The sequence below is a fragment of the Misgurnus anguillicaudatus genome, chromosome 3 (assembly GCF_027580225.2).
Source record: "Misgurnus anguillicaudatus chromosome 3, ASM2758022v2, whole genome shotgun sequence".
Classification (NCBI taxonomy): Eukaryota; Metazoa; Chordata; class Actinopteri; order Cypriniformes; family Cobitidae; genus Misgurnus; species Misgurnus anguillicaudatus.
In genome coordinates this window covers 4,039,445-4,065,845 of record NC_073339.2, presented here as the reverse complement: position 1 = coordinate 4,065,845, position 26,401 = coordinate 4,039,445, and the positions used below count along the sequence as shown (strand labels likewise).

The 26,401-nt window shown below is 37.8% G+C and overlaps 2 protein-coding genes across 2 annotated transcripts; one reads left to right on the top strand and one right to left on the bottom strand.

Annotated features, from left to right (window-relative positions):
* The first annotated feature begins 1,837 nt into the window (after window positions 1-1,837).
* On the top strand, window positions 1,838-24,658 carry LOC129445240 (adhesion G protein-coupled receptor E3-like). The gene is made up of 10 exons (XM_073860074.1): window positions 1,838-1,991; window positions 2,110-2,229; window positions 3,570-3,820; window positions 7,797-7,973; window positions 8,157-8,366; window positions 10,765-10,997; window positions 23,697-23,763; window positions 23,837-23,928; window positions 24,105-24,267; window positions 24,359-24,658. Exons 1-10 carry the CDS (start codon window positions 1,838-1,840, stop codon window positions 24,440-24,442), a joined length of 1,551 nt encoding a protein of 516 aa, XP_073716175.1. The 3' UTR covers window positions 24,443-24,658.
* Window positions 13,569-19,527, bottom strand: LOC141356587 (uncharacterized). The gene has a single exon (XM_073860136.1). The coding sequence runs from the start codon at window positions 19,459-19,461 to the stop codon at window positions 18,052-18,054; it is 1,410 nt and encodes a 469-aa protein (XP_073716237.1). The 5' UTR covers window positions 19,462-19,527; the 3' UTR covers window positions 13,569-18,051.
* Window positions 24,659-26,401: the final 1,743 nt, after the last annotated feature.

The window sequence follows — 26,401 nt, the reverse complement described above, 5'->3', positions numbered from 1 at the left end:
GTTCGGGAAATCAATACAAAAATATTTTATACAAATGTGGTAAATGAGTTCTGAGTCAAAAAACATAAACATCACGTGTATTTTTGTAGAAAAATTTTGTTAAGCTGATAAAATAATGTAATCTTTATATATGAATGTGTGTTCAAAAACATAGCACCGCTCATAGATAAAGTTCCACCTTAAATGCTGTCTCTCTCTCTCTCTCTCTCTCTCTCTCTCTCTCTCTCTCTTTAATTAACAGAGATGTATATGCTGACGTTTTATTGAAAATCCCCTGTCACCATAATGACGATCAGTGACTCCTTTAGCTGGGCAGCTTGACTCTTTGAGTTTTCATAGTAGTGTTTGGTCGTTGTAAGAGTGTTTGCTAAAGCATGTTAATTGCTGCAAAGAAAATTTGTTATGAACAAAACTCACATGTGGATCTTACAACTTCATTCAAAGTTTACCAAGAGTAATACCACATATGTAAAGTCTGTAAATTCATTTTGTAAACCATGAAGTATTGTCTCAATTTCTCAATTGATTTGAGGTGTCACATCCAACTTATTATTGAGGTTCATACCACCACTGGGAAGCGCTTATATACAATTAAAAGTCCAGATTTCGTTGTCACATATGCAGACATCAAGAATCAGCCCATGAATCACAACAGTGGTGACACTCTCTGGACTCATGAGTTTTATAATATGCTGGTGCAATGCATTGCAACATTTAGAAATCTCACCATCGTTGTGATTCATGAGCTGATTCTTGATGTCTGCATCTGTGTCAAAAAAATCTAGACTTTAGATTTTTGATTACAGCCACGAGGTTTCATTTTCAGTTACAGTAGGCAGCAGTATGCACCGAAGTATGTTGATTGCAGCTCCAAACAAAACTGAGACAGAGGTTTACTTCTAAACTAAATTTATGATGCCTTATCTGTGTTGTTAGTTCAGTTATGTTATATTATATCATCACTTCTGACCATCAATGTAATTAATGTGAAGCTACAAGTAAGTTGCATTGGTAACAAACACTCGGTGTAATAATAATGTGTTTTAAAACACACCATCATCAAGCACACACACTATAATAAAAAAACAAAGAGTCAAACTACCCAACTAAAGGAAACACTGATCACCATGATGGTGACAAAACATGTTCAATAAAACATCAGAATCTTGTAAATTCTCAAAAACGAGCAGGTAGAAATGACAAAAAATAGAGTGAATTTGGTTTGTTTAGTCAGTATGGTCCTACTTCAAAACAATGCTTTGTTAAAACAACTTTTTGTAATGGTGATGACATTGTTTTAGAGAATGTACATGTAACAATTATCCAGTGAGAGCAAGTGTGGGAGGAAGAGTGAAGTTCACATCACTTCACTTCAATTATTGAATGATAGAGCGAGAGAGAGAGAGAGAGAGAGAGAGAGAGAGAGAGAGAAAGAGAGAGAGATAGAGAGAGCGCAAGAGAGAGAGAGAGAGAGAGAGAGAGAGAGAGAGAGAGAGAGAGAGAGAGAGAGAGAGAGAGAGAGAGAGAGAGAGAGAGAGAGAGAGCAAGATTGCAGACGCAGATATTTGAGGTGGAACTGGTATATTTGGGAATTATCTATAAGCAAAAAATTTTAACATTTATTCATATATAAAGATTATATATACACATATAATGTTTAAAAAGGCCACATTTTAAATAGTTTTACTTTGCGTGGATGTTCAGAACAGGTCATAAAAAGACGTCATAAAAACTTTCATTCTGGCTCCTCATGGGACGTCGAAATGACGTCTTTTTATGACGCTTTGCTCAGTGGGTTCCTTATTTACCGAATTAGGATGTAACCAAACTTTTGGACATGGTCTTCATTACTTCAGAGAAGATAAACTCATCATCCAGTGACCCAAAGAAACAAGCTTCAGATGTGTTAAAAGTCAGTGAGAAGCTCGTGTCAATGTTGGTGAAGCCAACAAACACCTATGACAATGTCAGTTTCACTTGTGATACTGTAGGTAAGAAAGACACAACTATTACTGAAACAATATATAATCTAACTGAAGTAATGTGCTCATGAAATAACCTTTGATGTTTTTGATGAAATACAAATCAGTGTGTTTCTTTAAAAATCAGAGGCACAAGTCTTTATGGTTGGACCGCATGTCACCTTAAATAAAATCCCTCAGCTCAACACAACAAATGCTTCTATAGACATTGATCTCATTGGGATCTCCAAGAACAACCTTAATACAGGTATGCAAAAAATCTAGTTGTCATTTAAAAAATCTGTACACAGCCAATAACTATTATTACATCACATTGTCAGAAAGCAGATGCATATGGTTTCAGTTCATCTGTAAAAATAAAATTAGTTAATTGTATTCATAAGAGCTGTAAAAGGGATAGTTCACCCAAAAATAAAAATAACTCAGTACTTTAGCCTCGCAAATAATTGCTAAAAGGCACAGGAAACTTGACCAGTGAGTGCCATGACTTCCCTAAACACTCTAAATTCTGCTGGGTTATTTTCAACCCAATGCTCATCATCATCATCATTTAGTTTATTTGAGCATCTAATTACATAAAAATCGACATAATAACAAATTTTATTACAATACAAGTAAGAAAAAAAGAAGGAACAAAAAAGGGAGAGAAAAAAATAGGAATGATGCTCAAAAAGGGTAGGTAGAAGCTTAAGCTTATTAACACCTACCCCCTTTTATACCATTCAGTCGCAATTGCATATATTAACCGATAAAACAGTCACCACATGTTTATGCTATCCTGTTCCAGTGACTGTACAATCAACAATATTTGCACACAACCCTTCTATTAAGACAGAAAAAAAATCTTCAATAAGTACAAGAAAGAAAAACTTACTGGGTAAATATTTGGACAGAACACATGTTGGGTTATAAATAAACCTATGCTGTGTTTAATTATTAACCCAACATGTGTTCTGTCCAATATTACCCAGCATTGGGTTAAAAATAACCCAGCAGAATAAGTATTTGATACACTGCCAATGTTCAAGTTTTCCTACTTACAGAGAATGGAGAGATCTGCAATTTTCATCGTAGGTACACCTCAACTGTGAGACAGAATCTATAAAAAAATTCCAGAAAATCACATTGCATGGTTTTTAATAATGACTTTCCATTTTATTGCATACAATAAGTATTTGATCACCTATCATGAATTGGGTGCGCAAGCGCTTGGGCAGAAGTTTGATACCGCGACTCCGCCTCTGGCTTCACGGACAATTCCTTCTGCGCATGCCTTGGCTCCAAACTGACGTTTTTACGTAACGTGCTGGCGGCGAACATGGTCGGACATATTTGGCTGCAATTCATTCCAATGGAGGGAGGCGACGTTGTGTCGTCCATCTTTTTTTACAGTCTATAAGCAGCCATCAGCAGAAACATTATTCAGCACCTCCTGTATATGTCTGGAATGTAGTGGGGTGGGGGTGTCTGTCTATCCCGCATTTCACTCTGTGAAATATGTTTACAATACACCTGCAATGTTTAGACTCACTTTGCAATAAAAACATCAAAGAAATGGGGTTATCTTTCTGTGTCTCTGTAACACAGAATCAGCTGCTGTGGCTTTCATGAGCTACAACACAATGGAGGACCTACTGAAACCAGACTTCTTCATCACATCAGATAACACAAATAAAACAATGATGTCCACTGTCATCTCAGCTACTCTTCCTAAAACCACCAACACAACCCTCACTAAACCAGTTAACTTCACCCTCAAACACACCAAAGTGAGTTACTCTTACACAGGAAAATCTCCAGTGTTAAACAGGCATGAAAACGGGTCAGGGGTGAAAAAGGTGAGAAGGGCGCTCGAGGGGCGATGTGGCCTCTGATGGGGCCGCGAGGTGGGAGGACCCCCCCAGAATAAATATTATGGGCTCATTAGGGAACATGCTGTAACTTAACTTATTTTTTCTTCAGGCATGTGAATGGCCAAGGACAAAAAAGAAGGAAGGAACTCAACATCCCTCCACGTGCGCAGAAACAAAATTCCCACCATTACATACATGACCATTATTTCAATTATTTAATTCTGACGGACAATTTAGATTTAAAATGTAAACATTTGACTAGTAACACAAACCATATTTAATTAAATGGGTTGATAAATGTGGAAAGCTGTAACAAGTAAAATTCCCTTACTATTTTACATCTGCAATAATTTAATTTGCCATAATCAGACCATCAGTCACAAGGCCATACAATTTTAAGTTGGTTTTGCAATAGGGTGGACCTGAAGGCCTACATGTAATTTAAAAATACCTAATTTTACAACATAGTACTGGTTAAATGAATTACATTATGTTTTTTGAGTCATGGGTTGAATAATTTTCAGATCAGCAAAAAAGTGATGTGGGAAAATAAAATAACAACAAATCAATACATTACAAGCATATAAAATAGAAAAGAACAAAGTTACAAATAAAGTAAGATCCAATAATTATTGATTAGGTAGAAAAACAGTATCAAATTAACATAACACCGTTTTCATACTTTAAATTAAATATAATTCATCTTTTTAAAGCTATAGAAGTGATTTTCTTTTTGTCTTATGTAGATTGATTAACAGTGACACAAACATAAGCATTTCTTATGAGACGAACTGTCCCTTTAACAACGGAGAAGCGATCTATACATTGACACATGATCAACTTCTCACTTATAATAAACGACTGTTTTTATGAGAATACTTGCAGAGACTGTGGTATTACAATAAAGATTGTGCGTATATCTCCTGTCAAGCCCAAAAAAATATGCGTTTGCGTGATTTTTGAGTTTGTGCGCGTATGCGCACTGAAAACAGTTCACTTTAGCATCTTTGTCGCTCAAATAGTCTAAAATCGCTTAAATGTTACTTTAAACGGTAAACTTTCTTATTAACTGTATTAGTAACAGTATGTTCTTATTACAACAGTTCATGCAATATTTTGCAGTTTCACCATATTTACATTTAAGTACTTACAGCCGTAGACCAATGTGACTTACCAGCGAGGAGTACGTCCCTAATTCGTTCCAATCCATTCCAACAAAAATATTTTAAGTCACTTTGCAGTGTCAGTCTGTGTAGATATGTTGTTTTAATTGATTGACGCATTAGTTTTACAGCGTTTGGTGTTGACTTTACGTCCGGAAGGCAGTCGCTCTACGCATCTTCAACAAGCCTGTATGACGAAGAACACAGAAATGCGGATGACATCACAGTAGCGCGAGAGCCGTTCGAAAGCAGACTTCCTTATGGCTTCTCGGTTCACTCTCGTGATACTTTTATGTCACCTGCCTGCCTGTCGGCTTTTGCAGCGCAGCATGAACTCAAACATATCTAATGTCTGGGATACATGTTTGGATGACGGCGAAGGGCGCGTCTTCAAACAACGCGCGCATACCCCCCCTCCTCCCCAAAAAATGTTTTCTCATCGAATCTACATGATTCACGTGGGTCACCTTTTTTGGATTCAAAACGGCGAATTTCGCCGAAAGGTGAGGGATTTTCATGCCTGGTTAAATTAACTCTACCAGTGTTAAATCAACACTATTTGGTGTTTATACAATCCACACCAAGATCAGTGTTAAAGGGCCCATGGCATACAAAGGTTAGAATTGCTACTTTGTACAAATGTGTCGTTTTGGGTGTGTCCTTTAAAATACAAATGAGCGGATGAAATGCAAACACTGATCGCAATGATGGTGGTTTGTTGTAATTGAAACTCAATTGTGCTGTCAAGTCCTTCTTTTCTCTCTCTTTCTCTGCACTAAATGGCTGTGCTGTGGTTGGATAGTGCAAATTAAGGGGGCGGTGTTATTATAATAAGAGCTCCTTATGACATCATAAAGAGGGCCAAATTTCAATGACCTATTTTTTGCTCGCACCTACAAAGTAGCAATGCTAACCTCTGTATGCCATGGGCCCTTTAAAAAAGACTGGTGTTAAAAATATAGCTCTGAATCAGTGTTAAAGTTAATGAGATAATGAAGTGATAATTAAGACATTAATGGTGAACACCTGCTGGTCATTCAAATCAATTATATTTTGGACATTTTCCTGTCTCTGAATTTTTATTTTGATGACTCGTTTTCTGGAAAAAATACTAAAACAATAAAGAAAGACAAATTATTAAATGCAATAGATGAATACTGTTGGGTGTATGCCTCCAAAAGCTGCAATCTTTCACGTTTGCCTCTCTATCAGCATCTCTGTTTGAAAAATAAAATGAAAACTTGCAGAGTTATTTTCTAAATGAAGAAGTTTAACTTCTAAACAGCTGTCAGAACAAAATACAAGTGCTCAACTATTCCAGCATCCACACGCGTGATTTAGTAGACAAATCTTCTTTCTGACATGATGTCTCACAAGTCAAATAGACATTTATCACAAAATTTAGCACATTTAATCTTAAGTTTGTGTTTGTTATGAGTTAATTTGAAGTCACCATTACTGTGATTAGTGTTTCCTTTAGTTAGGCACTTGTCCCTTGACCTTCACAGTTCTAACTCTCCTCTTTTAACAATAGCAACAGTGTTTTAGTAAGACCATGAGTTCATTGCATCATGTAGAGGAAAACCCTTCCAGACCAGAATGTTTAATGTTATTATATTCTACTCTACAAATCATTGAAACATTTGATCACAAGTTAATTATGAATAAACAGGCATATAAAAAAGCTCTATGCAAATGACAATGTAATGAATGAAACTGCCGTAATTCTTTAGTGTTTTTTTTTTTTGTTGTTGTTTTTGGCTTAAGAGAGACTTCATGATTTCTGATACAAATCTCAACGATGGTGACAGTTAATGGTAAGAAAGTTGTTAAAATTTTGTCATGTTGCAATGCATGATGGGAGTTATGAATGACATTTCTACAATCCTGGTACCCAGCATGCATTGCGGCATGAAGCTTTGTTGTTGATTGTCACCATGATTGTGTTTTATAGGCTGATTGTTGATGTCTCAGTGTGTCTGACTTGCACTACAGATTAGATTTGGGTAAACAATATTTAACTCTTCAGGGTATGTGGACTTTTACAGCACTGTTGGATTTAATGGGAGCCTCATGGGGTTGGTAGAGCATAAGTTAAACACTTATATTCAGTGATTACTTTCTTATGATATCGTTGATTCCCAGGACTTATACTTTCATAATAATTAACATAGTAACCGTTATAGACTTCATTTCTCTTATATTCCTCTGCTTTAAGAGATGTGTTTTATAAACACACTGCCACAATTAGCAGAAGAAAACTAACACTACATTTCAAGACCCAAGTACCCAACTAAAGGAAACACTAATCGGAGCAATGGTGACTTACTTTATTAACCAGATTTACATCAGTTCTTTAGAGGTTAAACCTATCATCCATGTAACTCTGCAAGCAATTTGTAATTTTAGTTTTCAAACAGAGATGATGATAGTGTTCATTTAACTATGGGGATTTCATCTATTGCATTTAATAATTTGGCTTTCTTCCTCATTTTAGTATAACTTTCTCCAGAAAAAGAGTCAACAAAATAAAAATTTTAAGACAGGAACAATTCCAAAATTTAGTTGACACGGAATGACCAGCAGGTGTTCACCTTTAATGACTCAATCACTTCATTATCTTATTAACTTTAACACTGATTTAGTGTTTTTTTAACACCAATCTTGGTGTGGATTATATAAACACCGAGCAGTGTTAATTTAACACTGGGGATTTTACTGTGTAAATGTCTCTTTATTTCCAATATAAGCACTGATAAATAACTTTGAATAACTTGAATTTTTTTTATTTTATGAAGGAGTTTCTATCTGGAGGAAATCTTTTCTGTGTGTACTGGAACATCAGTGAGTGGATTGTAGATGGTTGCTCTGTTGTAAAGACCAACAGCAGCCACACTGTGTGTTCATGTCGTCATCTGTCAACATTTGCTCTTATCATGGAAACCAGCGGCAGCACATCAGAGGAAAGACCACTTGTGAGATTTATTTTTAACGTCTAACTAATATTATAATACTGCACAAACTGCTCTCCAACTCTGTTTGTTTGTGCACCAGTTAGACAGTCTTTAAAAAAACAGAAAAGGCCAATAAAGAGAGAGAAAAAGAAACGCCAGTCCATGCAAATAAAAAATACATATTTTATTTTTAATGTCTCTCAGGATGATGTTCCTCTGATGGAGTTGTTGAATGTGGTGTTTGTGATCGTGGGTCTGGTGTTTACTAGTTTGGCTGTGTTGACTTTTTCTTTCTGTCGATGGAAACCTGGAGTGAACAATGTAGCTCGAATCAACCTCTGCATCAGTCTGCTGTGTGCTCATCTTCTGTTCTTACTCACACAACAATTCATCAATCTCATAAAACCTCAAAGGGTGAGAATTATTCATATTCATGACATCCAGCATCTTTAAATGTGAGCTGTAGCTGACTGCAGTCTCTCTGTGTAATGATGTGTTTACACCAACCGCGGTAGAGGAGTGAAGTGCAAGTGATTTCAATGTTAAGTCAATGTGAAGACGCGTTGACGCGCGTCAGGAGGTCCCGCGGCGCGGAAGAGGCGTTTTTCGCCTCATTCGCTTTTTGTGCATTTTGCGGTTCACGCGAATTTGCGGCTGACGCCCGAGTTGAAAATTTGAACTTTGGCGGAATTTCGCACCGTGTTAACCAATCAGGAGCCTGCTTGCTGCTGTCGTGGCAGCCCCGCCAAGAGTCACTCACTCAACCAACGCTTGATATTATCCGTAAGCAGTCACCCGAAGCTATACGACACAAGTTCTTATTTCTATAGAGCAGACAGCAATTAAAAGGACCTCGCTTGGAAGAGTGTCAGTGACGACATTGGGCAACCTGGTAAGTTGTAATACACACTTCACTTTTGAGTCACGTGACGTTTATCGACCATCCCAGCTAGAAATAAAAAGTTCTAAGAACGTTCCCTGAAAGTTCCCGAATGTTCCCAAAAACATTCTGCCAACGTTAAAAGCGGCTAGTTTTTTTTAAGTTCTAGGAACGTTTCTGTTGTCTGAACGTTAGAGTAATGTTACATTTTACCATTTTAAAAGTTATGACAATGTCATGTTTTAATGTTTACACAATGTTTAAAACAACAACTGTTTATTATATTGATTTGTTTAATTGTTATGTAAATGATAGAGAAACATTGCATTTTATTATTTTATAAAACATTATTTCTGTATGCAGCAAATACATTGCTGCAGAAAACTCAATTCACTTACTAGGTTTAGATGTTGATGTTTGTTTCATTTTAAGTCACCCTTATTGTGATTAGTGTTTGTTTTAGTTGGTCTCTTGACACTTGACTTTTTGCTTGCTAGTTTTTTCCTGGTTGTGTTAACTTTGTGTTAATGCACCACATTTGTTATGAACATGCCAAGTTAATAGTGTTATTCTGTGGTTGTTGGTACATAATGGTTAAGATCATCACCTAATTCATTTACTAATCAAAACTTTATTTTCTGTCAAAAATGTAAATGAGATCCAGTACCTTCACAGCATTTTGTCATTAAGGAGTTTTAGAAACTTTGGACAACAAATATCTGCTGTCTAACTGGGATGCACAAACATCAAGAATCAGACTATGAATCTCAATCATGGTGACAACCAAATGAAAAACTTCATGCTGCAATGAATGCTGGGTATTAACAAATTACAAACCTCATTCAGGACTCCCAGCATGCACCGCAGCATGGATAAATAAGGATTTTTTTTAACAATTTTAATTGTCACCATGGTTGAGATTCATAGTCTGATTCTTGATGTTTGGGCATCCCAATTATACAGCAGATATTTTTGTCCAAAGTTTCTAAAACTCCTTAATGACAAACTGCTGTGAAAGAGTTGGATCTACTATACATTATTGGCAGAAAATAAACTTTTGATTAGTAAATGAACAAGGTGATGATCTTTACCATTATGTACCAACAACCACAGAAATACACTTATAACTTTTCATAACAAATGTGGTGCATTACCACAAAGTTAACACAACCAGGAAAAAACTAGTAGGCAAAAAGTCAAGTGTCAAGAGACCAACTAAAACAAGCACGAATCACAATAAGGGTGACTTAAAATGAAACATTAACATCTAAACCTAGTAAGTGAATTGAGTTTTCTACAGCAATATATTTATTGAACATTCAGAAATAATGTTTTATAAAATAATAAAATGCAATGTTTCTCTATCATTTATATAACAATTAAACAAGTCAATATAATAAACAGTTGTTGTTTTAAACATTGTGTGAACATTAAAACATGACATTGTCATAACGTTTAAAAATGGTAAAATGTAACATTACTCTAACGTTCAGACAACAGAAACGTTCCTAGAACTTAAAAAACTAGCCGCTTTTAACGTTGGCAGAATGTTTTTGGGGGCATTCGGGGGCTTTCGGGGAGCGTTCTTGGAGCTTTTTATTTCTGGCTGGGATCGTCGTTTATTTTCCCCCTATAGTAAGGTTACCAAATACAAGCTGTTAACTCTCGATAAATGCACAATCAACATCAGTCATCTTGCAAACAGACAACCGCATAGCACTTGCCCCTCCCACAAGAAGCAGATTTTGCCTCTGACGCGCGTCAAATGCTTACTTTTTCCACGCGTCTACTCCGCTCTACAAGCGCAAATGCATTCAAACTGTTCAAATGGCAAACTAGGCGCTGTAAACAAGATTTTGACGCCTGAAACGCGGTTGGTGTAAACTCAGCATTAGAATGATTTGTTATTTAATAATCTGTCAATCTCTTCAGGTGTGGTGTGCTGTGATATCAGGAGCTCTTCACTTCTTCTTTCTCTCCTGCTTTGTGTGGATGTTCATTGAAGCTGCGCTGCTCTTCATCTGTGTGAAGAACCTATCACAGATCAGCTTCAAACTTAAGGCGGTGCTTAGCCGCAGACTCTTGATTGTGATTGGATATGTGATTGCTTTTGTTATAGTGGGCGTGTCTGTGGCATTTGTTCCTGAAGGCTATGGCAGTGAAAAGTAAGTTTGAAAATGTATAATATACAGTGTAAGTGTCCTTAGTGACCTATATATAACCCCTACCCCCTATATTATCTAAGAGTAGAATTAAACTGGTGTAACAAGGGAGGGGTTTCTGGGGACTCTTAAGGTTCTTTCAAGAATAAGAAACGATGAAGAAATTATATAAATTATAAATGTATTGAAAAATACTTAAAATAAAACATGTGGGGACGGTTTCCCGGACCAGGATTGGGTTGATCCAGGACTAGGCCTTAGTTTAACTAGCAAATATAACTAGTTTTAACAAACATGCCTTACTAAAAACATTACCCGAGTGCATTTTCAGGTAAAACAAAGGGCACTGATGTATTTTAAAGGGGTCATATGATGAAAATGTTGGCATTGCCGCTTTGTAGGTGTGAGCAAAAACAGGTCATTGAAATTTGGCTTTCATTATGATGTCATAAGGATATCTTATTAGAATAATACCGCCTCCTTAATCTGAACTCTGAAAGAGAGAGAAAAGAAGGACTTGACAGCACAATTGAGTTTGAATTACAACAAACCACCATCATTGTGATCAGTGTTTGCACTTTATCCGCTCATTTGCATTTTAAAAAACACACCCAAAACGACACATTTTTGGACTTGACAGCACAATAGAGTTTCAATTACAATAAACCCCCATCATTGTGATCAGTGTTTGCACTTCATCCGCTCATTTGCATTTTAAAAAACACACCCAAAACGACACATTTTTGCTCAAACCTACAAAGTGGCAATGCTAACATTTTCATCATATGACCCCTTTAAGATATGTAAGTGCAAGTTGTTTTCAGTTTGGAGAGCTCTTAAAAGTGTTTAAGTCTAGCAGTAGTCTAATCCGTGTCCGGGAAACCGCCCAATAACATTCAGTAGTGTTGTAGTCGAGCCCAAGCCGAGATCGACTCGAGTCCGGGTCAATCACGCTGTGTTAATTGAATTAATTGATTTCACCTGCAGTGTGTTAAAGTAACATTGAAGCAGTGTTAGAGTCAATTGGATACTAAAGTGAACATTTAAGTGATGATTTTTTAATTATTGAAGACACCTGATAATGAGCAGAATCCTGAAGGAAAGAGAAACACAAGAACTAAAACTGACGTCCACACACTGCCTTTGATAAAATCAACTCAAAAGACATTAAATCTCTCTTATTACCAAACAAGCTGTTCTTATTTCTGTCAGCTGTCTAAATTTGTCAGATTTTTTTTAAATTAGAGTTTAAGATGTTGATGTTTTATTGAAAATGTTTGGTCACCCTAATTGTGATCAGCGTTTCCTTTAGTTGGACAGTTTGACTCTTTGTTCTTGGATGCTGTCTTTGTAATAACACACATATCTTTGTAAAGAAAGTTAGAAATAAAAATACTATCATAGCGTGTAAAAGAAAAATCTGTTAATTTGTTAATTGTGTCTCTTATTAAAAGGCTTTATTGGGTTATAGTTGTTACAATAAGAAAAAAATCCTCAAAATCAATTTAAAAAATCAGGTGTTTATAAATTTCATTTTTTAAGAAATTGGGGGATTTTATTTCAACGCACATCCAGATATCAAGAATCCGCACATAAATCACAATCATGGTGACATAATTCATGTTGCAGTGCCTTCTGGGACCCACTCCAATATAAACTCATGACTCCCATCATGCATTGCAACATGAATTATGTCACCATGATTGTGATTCATGTGCCGATTCTTGATATCTGGCTGTGTGTTAGAAATAATACCCAATATATAAAAAAAGAAATTTTAAAAAACCTGATTTTTTTCATTCTGATGATTTTTATTTGTTCTAATAGACAAACTAAAACAAATACATGCTTTAAATAAAAGCCAAAATGAACAAAGAATTTTTCTCTTACATAAGCTATGATAGCTTTTGTTTCTAACTTTTTTGCAACAATTGATAGTGATGGGAGAAATGAAGCTTTTCGAAGCTTCGAAGCAATTGGTTCAATTTGCAATTGGCAAAATTGATTCAGTTTCAGCAGTTCGAAACACCACACACGCTGGCGACCCCTACTGGTCAAAATAGTGTAAAAGCAGATATGTCCAAACATTTTACACGTTTTTAACAAAATAATAGCAAGATTTGTATTAAAGTATGTTGAAAAAATTATTTAACTTAATTAAGACATAAAAAAAGCCTTCAAGGAAGTGCTGCCTGGAAGGCACTCTACGCCCCCGAGCGTTTCAGCCAATCACAGCACTGGTGCTTGATATCGAGCCTTCCGCCAGCTTCTGGAAGTTCGAGCTCACCGTTGGTCAGGTGAGTAGTGCAGATATTGTAAGATAGGAATGTGACTGTATTTGAAGTCAGCTCAAAATGTTTCCAGTCTTTAAGTGACGTGTTTCCGCGTTTTCCGTGTCTGTGACACAACTGTCTTTTTTGTGCCAGTTTCACGTATTGGTTGCTCAATTGTTTTTTCTTTATTTTAAACCCTTGTTGCTTGGGATTGGCATAAATGCAAATGTCATTTTAAGCTTTGATTTATGTTTTTGTTGAATATAAATACAGTCACATTCCTATCTTAATTCAATTCAATTCAATTCAATTTATTTATATAGCGCTTTTCACAATACTCAATTGTTTCAAAGCAGCTTTACATTAATAGAAGCAGTAAAAGCACAGAAAAATGACAGATAGCACAACATAATACACAATAGCATAAGCTGTTAAATTTGCTGAGGCTATGACTCGACATTATGAACGAGCGTATTACTAATGTAACGTCTAGGAGAAGAAGCTAAATTAAGCCCAAGCAGGCTACCTCCCCGGGGTAAAAAACCCCCTAGGAGAAAAAAAACAAAAACCCCGGGTTGTTGAGCCGAGGAAAAAAAAATAAAAAGTCCTAGGAGGGAAAAACCCTTGGGAGATATATATGTATATAAACACATATAAACGGATAAGGAGATTAAGCGGAGATTAAGCGGAGATTAAGCGGGGTTTAAGCGGGTTCTGCCGGTGGTCGTTGGTCAGGCATCAGCTGGGCATCACAGTGATGGACGACCAGTAGATCATAGGTGAGTCGACTTTCACATCTACCGGAACTGGGTCTGTTTGTCCCATTGTCCTCAGGGTCGAGGACAGGACAGGGAGAGAAAAACAAAATCATATTAGCGTAGGGGCCGTTCACATGTAATGCAAGTGTCACACAGTGATGTGGTTTAATCAGCTTAGTTTCAGACAGACTAACTATTGCGGCATAATTATATTATCCACAGTTGAGGATTTTGCAAATTGGGGGCCCACTGCGACGGTATATATGGTAACTAAGGGTCACCTTCTGATTTTTAAGAGAAAGAGAAAATGAAACCTGTCGACCCGTTTGACTAAGGCCTGTAACCCCACTGTCGTCGTTAATGCAGGTTCAGTGGCAAACGGGTCTATATTGCATGCTATTTACAAGATCATGAGAAAACGCCAACATCGCAACCTGACCATACGTGCCAACCCGTTTGACTAAGGCTGGAGGCCCCACTGTCGTCGTTAATGCAGGTTCAGTGGCAAACGGGTCTGTATGGCATACTATTCACAAGACACAAAAAAGCGCCAAAATCGCAACCCGACCATACGTGCCAACCCGTTTGACTAAGGCTGGAAGCCCCACTGTCGTCGTTAATGCAGGTTCAGTGGCAAACGGGTCTGTATGGCATAGTATTCGCAATATAAAGAAAGCGCCAAAAGCCCAACCCAACCGTACGTGCCAACCCGTTTGACTAAGGCCGGATGCCCCACTGTCGTCGTTAATGCAGGTTCAGTGGCAAACGGGTTTGTATGGCATACTATTCACAAGAACACGAAAGTTCCAAAATCGCAATCCGACTATACGTTAAGATAAGGTTTTTATTTATTTATTTGGTTGGTCTGTTTTATGACCGCGAGTGCTTTGTTCGGTACAAATAACTATTTCGAGTTAAGTACTTTTACTAGACAAATTATGCGAATGCTTTGTTGAAGAGAAAAGTTTTAAGTCTAGATTTAAAATTATCGACTGTGTCTGATTCTCGGACATCGGTTGGTAAATCATTCCAGAGCTTAGGGGCTAAGTAGGAAAATGACCTTCCACTTTTAGACACTTTTGATAGTCTAGGGATAATCAAGAGACCAGAATTTTGTGACCGTAGTGTGCGTGATGGATTGTATTCTGATAGTAATTCTCTAAGGTATGAGGGTGCTAGGCCATTTAAAGCTTTGTAGGTGAGTAGTGATATTTTAAATTGTATGCGATATTTAACTGGTAGCCAGTGTAAAGATGCCAGAATTGGGCTTATGTGGTCGTACTTTTTAGATCGAGTAAGTACCCTTGCGGAAGCGTTTTGAACTAGCTGAAGCTTGTTTACTTGATTTGCATGGCATCCCCCGAGTAGCGAGTTACAATAGTCTATTCTAGAGGTCATAAAAGCATGGATAAGCTTCTCTGCGTCAGATGTAGACAGTATATGGCGTATTTTCGAGATATTTCTAAGGTGGAAGAAAGCTGTACGGCAGACGTTGGCGATATGACTATCGAAGGATAAGTTGCTGTCGAACATCACACCTAAGTTCCTTACCGTGGAAGATGGCACCACAGTGCAGCCATCTATGTGCAACGTGTGATCTGACATATTATGTTTGTAGCGATTCGGTTCAATAATAAGTATCTCTGTCTTATTGGAGTTCAGCTTAAGAAAGTTATGTGCCATCCAGTCACTAACATCGCTAAGGCAGTCTGTTAGCTTAGAAAACGTGTGTGTTTCGCTGGGATGTGAGGAGATGTAAAGCTGGGTATCATCCGCATAGCAGTGAAAACTTATGTTATGTTTCCTGATAATGTCTCCTAGAGGTAACATGTATAACGAGAACAGGATAGGACCTAAAACCGATCCCTGCGGTACACCGTATTTAACCAGGGAGTGATATGACTCTTCCTCGTTTACATAAACAAAGTGATAGCGATTGGTTAGATACGACCTAAACCATGCTAGCGCCTGACCACTGATACCAACATAGTTTTCTAGTCTATTGAGTAAGATTGTATGATCTATTGTGTCAAAGGCTGCACTAAGGTCTAATAATATAAGAATTGAGATTTCACCACGATCGGATGTTAATAGGAGGTCATTTGTAACTCTAAGCAACGCTGTCTCTGTGCTATGGTGGGGCCTGAATCCTGATTGGAACTTTTCATATGTACTATTATTTGTCAAAAATGTGCGTAACTGGCTTGCCACTACCTTTTCTAATATTTTCGAAAGAAAAGGGAGATTTGAGATTGGTCTAAAGTTATTAAGCTCTCCCTGATCAAGCTGTGGTTTTTTAATCAGCGGTTTAATAACTGCTAGTTTGAAAGATGTTGGAACGTATCCTATTTCTAGCGATGAGTTAAAGATATTTAGAACCGGGGTTGACACTACAGGAAATACCTCTTTAAGTAGTTTTGTGGGAACGGGGTCTAATATACAGGACGATGATTTGGATGACGTTACTAGTTTAGAGAGCTCTTCTATTGTAGTAGGTTTAAATGAATCAAGATGTTCGTGTGGTAGTCTAGTGTTAAGTGAACTAACGGGTAGAGTGGTGGCTGCCTGTGTAGCTACGATGTTTTCCCTTATAGCCGTAATTTTGTTAGAATAGAAGTTCATGAAGTCGTTACTATTGTGTTGGAGTTTACTATTGGTTTCTGTTTGTTCTTTGTTTCTAGTCAGTTTTGCAACGGTGCTAAAGAGGAAACGAGGGTTATTATGATTCTCATTTATAAGCTTGCTAAGATAGGTAGATCTGGCGGTTTTAATAGCCTGTCTGTAGTGTTTAACACTATCTTTCCATGCTGCACGCCATACTTCTAATTTTGTGCTTCTATAATTTCTTTCCATTTTCCTAGTTGCCTTTTTAAGAGCTGCGGTGTGATGATCATACCATGGAGCTGGCGGCTTTTCTTTGATTCTCTTTTTTCGAATGGGAGCAACGGCATCCAATGTGTTAGAACAGACATTGTTTAGGTTTTCTATTACAATATCTAGATCATCACAGTTATCTGCATGTTTAATTTGGGACAGGTCTGGAAGAGTGCTAATAAAGCTATCTTTAGTGGTGGAAATTATTGTTCTGGCTAATCTGTAGCATGTTGTGGATTGAGTGATCCTATCTAGAAGTACAGTGTATGACACAAGGTAATGGTCAGAAACTGCATCACTCTGAGGTGATATTTTGATGTCATTAATATTAAGCCCGAGTGACAGAATTAAGTCTAATGTGTGCTTACGAGTATGCGTTGGCCCTGTCACATTTTGTCTAATATTGAGAGAATTTAGAACATCCATAAACGCACGTCCTAATGCATCTTTATGGTTATCCACATGAATATTAAAATCACCAACGATAAGAGCTTTATCTACAGTGACTACAAGCTCAGACAGAAAATCTGCTATTTCTTTAAGGAAATCTGCATGGTGGCCCGGAGGTCTATAGATTGTAGCTAAGGCAAAAGAGAGCTGTTTGTGGTTACGATCAGTTATTTCCATATTTAACAACATTAGTTCAAATGATTTAAATTTTAGTTCAGATTTTTGGTTTACTTTAAAAATTTTGTTGTATATTGTAGCTACACCACCCCCTCTCCCCTTTAACCTAGGTTCGTGTTTATAATAATAGTCTTGTGGGGTGGATTCGTTTAAACTAATGTAGTCGTCTGCTTTAAGCCAGGTTTCTGTTAAACAGAGTGCATCTAAGTTTTGGTCATTAATTATTTAATTAACAATAGGTTCTTTATTGGTAAGCGATCTAATGTTAAGAAGGCCGAATTTTAACATTCGAGGTTCATCTTGTAATGTATTGTTTTCTAATTTTATGTTGGTCAAATTTGTACGTGATGTGGCAAGCGGTGCTCTGTATTTGCTTGTTCGGGGAACAGATACAGTTGAAATGTGTTGATATTCTGGTAAGATCGACTCGAAGTTCTGGGATATATGTGATCTAGACATATCATGCCAGCTAACAGACGGACAGTTAAGCTGATCCGTCTGTTTCCTGACCTGGGCCCTGGATAGTCATACTATATCAGAATTAAGAATATTAATCAGATTTCTGGTGAGTATAGCACTTCCTTCTGATGTCGGATGAAGGCCATCTCGGGTTAGGAGAAATGGTCTACCCCAGAAATGCTTCCAATTGTCTATAAACCCTACATTATGCTGAGGGCACCACTTTGACATCCAGCCATTGAGAGACACTAATCTACTATGTGTTTCATCTCCCCGGTAGGCGGGGAGGGGACCAGAGCATATTACATTGTCTGACATTGTTTTTGCAATTTCACACATCTCCTTAATATTATCTTTGGTGATTTCCGACTGTCGGAGTCTGGTGTCATTTGTTCCGGCGTGAATAACAATCTTAGAAAACTTCCGTTTAGCATTAGCCAGCACTTTAAGTTTGGATCTAATGTCAGACGTTCTGGCTCCCGGTATACAGTCGACTAGGGTGTTTGGTGCCTCAATGTTAGTGTTCCTGAGTATAGAATCTCCAATGACCAGGGCACTTTTAACAGGTGTTTCAGCTAGTGTATTCCTTAGGGGATCGAATCTGTTAGAAAGTACCGTAACGTTATGGGTCTTAGATGGACGCCGTATATGACTATGCCGCCTGACAGTCACCCAGTTAGACCGCCGACTTGACTCTGATGTCGGAACCGAGCCATGTGTATTATGATAAACACTATGCGCGCTCGATACAGTATTTATAATGTTTACATTAGCATCTGATGTCGGAACACTATGTGCGCTCGATACATTGTTTGTAATGTTTACATTAGCATCTGATGTCGGAACCGAGCCATTAGTCTTTTCGCTCGATACAGTATTTACAACAGTAACATTAGCGGTTTTGCTATCCTCAACTAGCGTTCGGATGCGCGATTCTAGTTCAGCAACCTTCTCAGTTAATCTTAATACTTCAATACACTTAGTGCATGTAAACCCATCTATGCTAACGGCAGAAGCTAAACTATACATGTAGCAAGTAGTACATGTTACAATAACAAGCGGAGTCTTACCGCTTTCATGCTGGGCGATGGCGTCTTTGTTTACCCGAACGCGCTCCGCGGAGCTGCATCGCGTTGGGGGTTTGGTTGTGGTACGCCTCAGTCGCCTGCGAACGTCTGGGTCCAGGGTGATGTTGGGCATGCTGAATCTGCGAAGGCCGGGCAGCGGCTCCTCCACAGCTTCCCGATCGCTTTCATGTTGGGCAATGGCGTCTCCGTTCACTCGCTTACGGTCCGTAAAGCTGCATCGCGTGGAGCACTCGTTTGTCGCATTCCTCGGTCGCTTGTGGACGTCCGGAGACATGGTGAAGTGGGCGCTGTAGCTCGCGTTGGATCTGCTCAAACCGATCAACTCCTTCGCAGCTTCCCGCTCAGGCGAGGACAGGTCAGAAAAGCATATATCAGATGAATCCGCCATTAGATCGGAAAATGCTAGCTTCAGTCGGCAGCGTTTGTGGAAGCTAGCGGGCTATATGCTAACACTGTGGGTGTTTATTAGTGATAAATAGTTTCACGTGGTAGTACTGCTCAATAATCCTCACGGTAAAGTATTCCTAGGTAAAACTTACCATATCTGCGCTACTCACTGGACCAATGGTGAGCTCAAACTGCCAGAAGCAGGCAGAAGGTTCGATATCTAGCACCAGTGCTGTGATTGGCTGAAACGCTCGGGGCACAGGGAGTGTCTTCCAGGCAGTGCTGCCTAGAATGCTTCATTGAGGGCTTAAAACACCAATAAGTCAGGAGGTCACCTCCTGCTGAAAAACTGTGCTAATTAGCAAATCCAGGTGATTGGAACAAAATACTGGAGAGGACTTTTACTCATGGCACATGGATTACCCACCTATGGTAAAAAGGATATGTATTTACCAGAGGCGGACAATCCATGTGTCTCTGTGACTTTGTAGGTTTGAGCAAAAATGTGTCGTTTTGTGTGTGTCTTTTAAAATGCAAATGAGCTGATGAAGTGCAAACACTGATCACAATGATGGTGGTTTGATGCAATTCAAACTCAATTGTGCTGTGAATTATTTTTTCTCTCTTTCTTTCTCTTTGCACTAAATGGCAGTGCTGTGGTTGGATAGTGTACATTAAGGGGGCGGTATTATTCTAATAAGACATCATAAGGAAAGCCAAATTTCAATGACCTATTTTTGCTCACACCTACAGAGTGGCAATGCTAACATTTTCACGACATGACCCCTTTAAGAGAAGTCCCGCACACTAACAACTTCCAAATAAATACAATGAGTTTTATTGCAACGTTTTGATCATTTGATCTTCTTCAGGCATCAAACCATATAAAAACTCCATTGTATTTAAACTATACACATGACCAATCATAGAATAAAAGTATACACATTTAAATATTTCACAAAAGTAATAATAAGCCATAAGTCTCAAGTAGTTGTGATCCAAATGTCAAGTTAAAATCACAAAAAAATGAGGTTTGTGTTGAAAATATACAATTAATATGCAATAGGGGTTATGTAACAAAAAACTTTCTATCACCAGATGACCTTGAAATATGAAAACTAGATTCTGAAAGCTTTCCAGTGATATATATAGTTTATCAGGATGTTTTGGGTTTAGAGTAAAGGTTTAGTGTTATAAATATGTAAAAACAAATTGGGCCTATGTGTGGGCCCGTGACCTTTTAGAAACTGACTCTCACTACGTCATTTTTTTTCCCAAAATGGTGATGATATATGAAAACTACATTCTTTTCCCAATACAGAGCTTTCCATTGATATGTAGTTTTTCATGATAAGATAAAAATGCACATGCAAAACACTCAAGTAAACAGAGGCGTCTGGCTGGCGGGACATTGAAATTTAGCAGGATATAAATGTTTTGCAGCACACTCTCTTCATAAATGAATCAATTACTCACCCTACATAATTTATTTTATAAAACACTGTTGAAATGTCTATTCTAGAGGCTTAGACCTTTCCAACAATATATAGTTTGTCATGATAGATTAATGGGGACATGTCAGAATATTTTTTTAAGATGTAAAGTAAATCTTTGGTTTTCCCAAAGCACATATGTGAAGCTTTAGCTCAAAATACCACATAGGTAATTTATTATAGCATGTTAAAATTGTTACTCTGTAGATGTGTGCAAAAATGTGCTGTTTTGGGTGTGTCCTTTGAATTTCATCATTTACATTTTAAATACTGATCACAATGATGGTGGTTTGTTGAAATTGATAATCAGTTGTGCTGTTAATTATTTTCTCTCTCTTTTTCTTTCTGCACTAAATGGCAGTGCTGTGGTTGAATAGTGCAGATTAAGGAGAGCCTAATTTCAATGACCTAATTTTTCACGTGCTTGCAAAGAATGGTTAACTATAACTAAGTTACTGGGTTGATCTATTTCACATTTTCTAGTTTGATAGAAACACTGGGGACAGAGTTTAGAAAATGTGAAAAATATCAACCCAGTAACTTTGTTTGGGTAAACTATTTACTGCAAGCATGTGAAAAATTTGGTTGTTTAGAATTGTCCTGCTTTGTGAGGTAAGTAGCAAAGCGAATTACAATAATACCACCCCCTTTATCTAACCACAGCACTGCCATTTTAGCAGAGGTGTCAAATCCATGTGCCAGGAGTAAAAGTCCTCTCCAGTATTTTGTTCCAATCACCTGGATTTAATTAGCAGTTTTTCAGCAGGAGCTGACCTCCTGACTCGTTGGTGTTTTAAGCCCTCAACGAAGCCTTCAAGGCAGCGCTGTCTGGAAGGCACTCCCTGTGCCCTGAGCGTTTCGGCCAATCACGGCACTGGTGCTGGATGTTGGGCCTTCGACCAGCTTCTGGCGGTTTGGGCTCGCCGTTGGTCGGGTGAGTGGCGCAGATATGGTGGGATGGGAATGTGACTGTGTTTGAATTTAGCTCGAAATGTTTCGAGCGTTTAAGTGACGTGTTTCTGCGTTGTCACATGTCTATGGCACAAGTTTTTTGTGGCAGTTTCACGTATTGGTTGCTAAATTATTTTTCCTATTTGCTTGCCATTGTTGTTTGTGATTGGGGTTAGAACAACTTTCTGTTACATAAAAATGACATCCTCACCTTAACCCCAACTCCAACACATAAACCAATGCTTAAAATGACATCCGCATTTATGCCAAACGCAACTTTATCCTCGCATGAAAACATTCTAAAAATTAGACGAAAGCAACAAATCTAAGCCCCAAGCAACAATGGTAAATAAATAGGAAAAACAATTGCGCAACCAATACATGAAACTGGCACGAAAAAAATTGTGCTATGGACATGTGAAAACGCAGTAACACATCCCTTAAACGCTCAAAACATTTCGAGCTGAACTCAAATACAGTCACATTCCTATCTTAGCATATCTGCGCTACTCACCTGACCAACGGTGAGCTCAAACTGCCAGTAGCTGGCGGAAGGCTCAATATCTAGCACCAGTGCTGTGATTGGCTGAAACGCTCAGGGGACGGGGAGTGCCTTCCAGGCAGCGCTGCCTTGAAGGCTTCGTTGACGGCTTAAAACACCAACGAGTCAGGAGGTCACCTCCTGCTGAAAAACTGCTAATTAAATCCAGGTGATTGGAACAAAATACTGGAGAGGACTTTTACTCCTGGCACATGGATTTGACACCTCTGCATTTTAGTGCAGAGAGAAAGAAAAAATAATTGACAGCACAATTGAGTTTCAAGTGCAACAAACCACCATTATTGTGATCTGTGTTTGCATTTCATCCGCTCATTTGCATTTTCAATGACACACCCAAAAACGGCACACTTTTGCTCAGGCCTACAAAGTGGCAATTTTACCATGCTTTAATAAATTATCTGTGGGGTATTTTGAGCTAAAACTTAATTTACGCACTCTGGGGAAACCAAATATTTATTTTACATCTTAAAAAAATCTCTTAATATGACCCTTTTAAACATTGAAAAAGTCAGATTTTCATGCCATGGCCCCTTTAAAATTTACATCAACAATTCCCACATAGCAATTTTGTTCCGGCCCAGCTCCAGCCCACACAACCAGTTTTCCTCGGCCCACATACAACGAAGAATGATGGGCCTACAATGGCCCAGTTCTGGATTACAGACAATAGCCCATAACTGGCCCAGACCTGGTCCAGAACAGGCCCTACAAACCAGCCTACGATGGCCCTTGCATGGGCAGCCCTCACTTAGCCCCCAGGAAGCCCTCATGCAGTAAAATCCCCAGAGCTAAATAAACACTGCTGGATGTATATATTGTCCCAATCTTACAGAGTGTTAAAAAGTAACACTGAAGCAGAATTAAAAGCTCTGTTATCCTCTCTCTCACTATCTCTGTCTGAAACCTAAAATTACATTTTACATCTTACTTCTAGAGTCATTTTCATACTTTAGGTTTAGATTTTGTTCCATTTAAAGTCACCCTTATTGTGATCAGTGTTTGTTTATTAGGCTCGTTCATTGGCTACACTGCTGTCTGGTAGCAACAGCAGATTTTAGCTGCAATTCCAATCGAACACAGGAGCAGGGTTGGAGACACTTGGTTTAGCCAATAATTTATTCACTGAAATGTAATGATTTTTATATTAATTATATTTTTGATGGTGCAATTTCAACAGGAAACACCTGAAATAGTATTTTAATATTTCATTTGGTGTTTTTTTGTAAACAGATGCTGGATTAAACGGGAGAAAGACTTCATCTGGAGTTTTCTGGGACCTGTTTGCTTCATTATTGGAGTAGGTTTAATTTTCCAGATTTTATCTACTACTGTTAAAGAAAGTGATAATTTGTTTGCTATGTTTTCTGCAGGTAAACACGATTCTCTTCATCAGTATCATCATCAGTCTGATGTTAACTCTCACAAAGCTGAAAGCTGAAGTTTCATGGATGAAACAAACCAAGTAACAATCATTGTGTTTAAAACATTTTAAAGAGAGAACCACATGAACATAAAAGAAATACATGGATATTATCTCTCTCTCTCTCTCTCTTTCTCTCTTTCTCTCTCTCTCTCTCTCTCTCTCTCTCTCTCTCTCTCTCTCTCTCTCTCTCTCTCTCTCTCTCTCTCTCACTGCAGGATTACCTTTTTTAAAACTCTGGCCCAGTTTGTGATTTTTGGTTGTCCATGGATTCTAGGATTTTTCATTAACAACAATCAGATGATGGAGATTATCTTCCTGATCCTGAACTCACAGCAAGGAACCTTCATCTTCATCATCCACTGTGTGCTCAATCATGAGGTAAATCTACTTTCATAGCACATTAAATTTATTCAAAGAGCATAAGAGCATTTGTGAATTTGTTTTCAACATCATTCTGCTCTTTGTTCAGGTCAGACAGCAGTATGTGAAGTGGATGACAGCTGCTTTCCCTGACACTAAAACCCATAAGGATAGATTTTTTAGATTTTTTTAGTCTAATTTCTGTAAATATTACAGCTAAAGATGTTATATAGTCTTTATAGGTGTTAGTACTTTAGATTCAAATCTAATATTTATCTCTGTTTAACTATTGAAATGTTTAGTTTCAGCAAGATTTTCTTTATAAATTGTTTTGTAAATTAGAAGCACATATCAAAGTGTCAAAATTATTACAGTAAGATACCACTAAAGCATGAATCAATGTTTTAGATTTTTTTGGCAATATACTAGCCTGGGTGCCAGCCGATCTTAGCCCCGCCCACCACGATTTGAAATACGGGGAAGAATTGAGTATGACAACGTCAGGCAATATACAGTAACATAACTTAAAATGTTAGTGATGAATATGTTATATTTTCAAAGATTTCATTAATATATTGTAGTTTTATTTCACAACTGTCAATCATTTTAATATAAATCATACTTTTATTTATTTGTTACTATTTGATATAGAATAATAATGATTTTGTAAAGGGTTAAAAGGTAATTCTAAATGTTACATTTGGTTTTGGAAATAAGTGCATAAATTGAAATAAATAAAGTTATTAAACTGCACAATATTTTTGCCAGAATCACAAAATGTACCACTGTAAGGGATCTCAGGTTTCGGAAGGAGAATAAAACTGCAATCATTCCCGGGTTTCGGACACAATATGTCTGAGAGCGTTGCTAGAGTACGAATATATTGTATTGCAATATGGAGCGATTAAGTATTAACCATAAATCAAAACTAAACAACAGATTTGTAAATGAAAAGGTTTAATTACAGTACTGACTTAAAGTTACAGTTGAAATGGTTACACTATAAATGCATGAAATGGTAAATAATACAAACAATTAACTGTTTACAATGTATGTGAGCTATTACCTGATAAGATAGAGAACAGAGAAAGAAAGTTTAGAAGAAAGAGATTCACACTTGAGAACTGAAATCTAGGCCTAATGGCCCGAACCCCAGAACTTAGGTGAAGAAAGAAAGGAAAGGGGAAAAGGCAAATGCAAAGGCAAAAGCTAAAATGCAAAAGCAAAAAGCCCAAATGCAAAAGCCCAGAGCTCATAAAAACATTGACCTTTATCTTCTATCTCTTGACCATGTGACTAAACCTAACTTGATACTTTCAAATTGACCAATCAGAAGATCACCTTTAACCCCCACTGTACTTGACCAAACCCAACATAATACATTCAAACTGACCAATCCGAAGACCACCTTTAACCCCCACTGTAACGTCTGTGACAATAGTCTTTGATCACTATCAGCACAGGAGGTTTTGACAAGTTGTAACCAAGTATTAAATTCCTATATTTTTAATCTTACACCACTTTAAGGCAATGAGGAAGACTTACTGATTATTACTGGAGTGCCATTATTATAAAAGTGATATTATTCATTACAGTCAGAGGTGTCAAATCCATGTGCCAGGAGTAAAAGTCCTCTCCAGTATTTTGTTCCAATCACCTGGATTTAATTAGCAGTTTTTCAGCAGGAGCTGACCTCCTGACTCGTTGGTGTTTTAAGCCCTCAACGAAGCCTTCAAGGCAGCGCTGCCTGGAAGGCACTCCCTGTGCCCCGAGCGTTTCAGCCAATCACATCACTGGTGCTAGATATTGAGCCTTCCGCCAGCTTCTGGCAGTATGAGCTCACCGTTGGTCAGGTGAGTAGCGCAGATATGCTAAGATAGGAATGTGACTGTGTTTGAATCCAGCTCGAACTGTTTCGAGCGTTTAAGTGACGTGTTTTTGCGTTGTCACATGTCTATGGCACAAGTTTTTTGTGGCAGTTTCACGTAAAAAAAATTGTGCTATGGATATGTGAAAACGCAGTAACACATCCCTTAAACACTCAAAACATTTAGAGCTGAACTCAAATACAGTCACATTCCTATCTTACCATATCTGCGCTACTCACCTGACCAACGGTGAGCTCATACTGCCAGAAGCTGGCGGAAGGCTC

Coding starts and splice junctions, on each gene's coding strand:
- LOC129445240 (XM_073860074.1), top strand. CDS start 1,838: ATGGTCTTCATTACTTCAGAGAAGATAAACTCATCATCCAGTGACCCA. Junction 3,821..7,796: donor ACGGGTCAGGGGTGAAAAAG/GTGAGAAGGGCG, acceptor TATTTTATGAAG/GAGTTTCTATCTGGAGGAAA. Junction 8,367..10,764: donor ATCTCATAAAACCTCAAAGG/GTGAGAATTATT, acceptor CAATCTCTTCAG/GTGTGGTGTGCTGTGATATC.
- LOC141356587 (XM_073860136.1), bottom strand. CDS start 19,461: ATGGCGGATTCATCTGATATATGCTTTTCTGACCTGTCCTCGCCTGAG.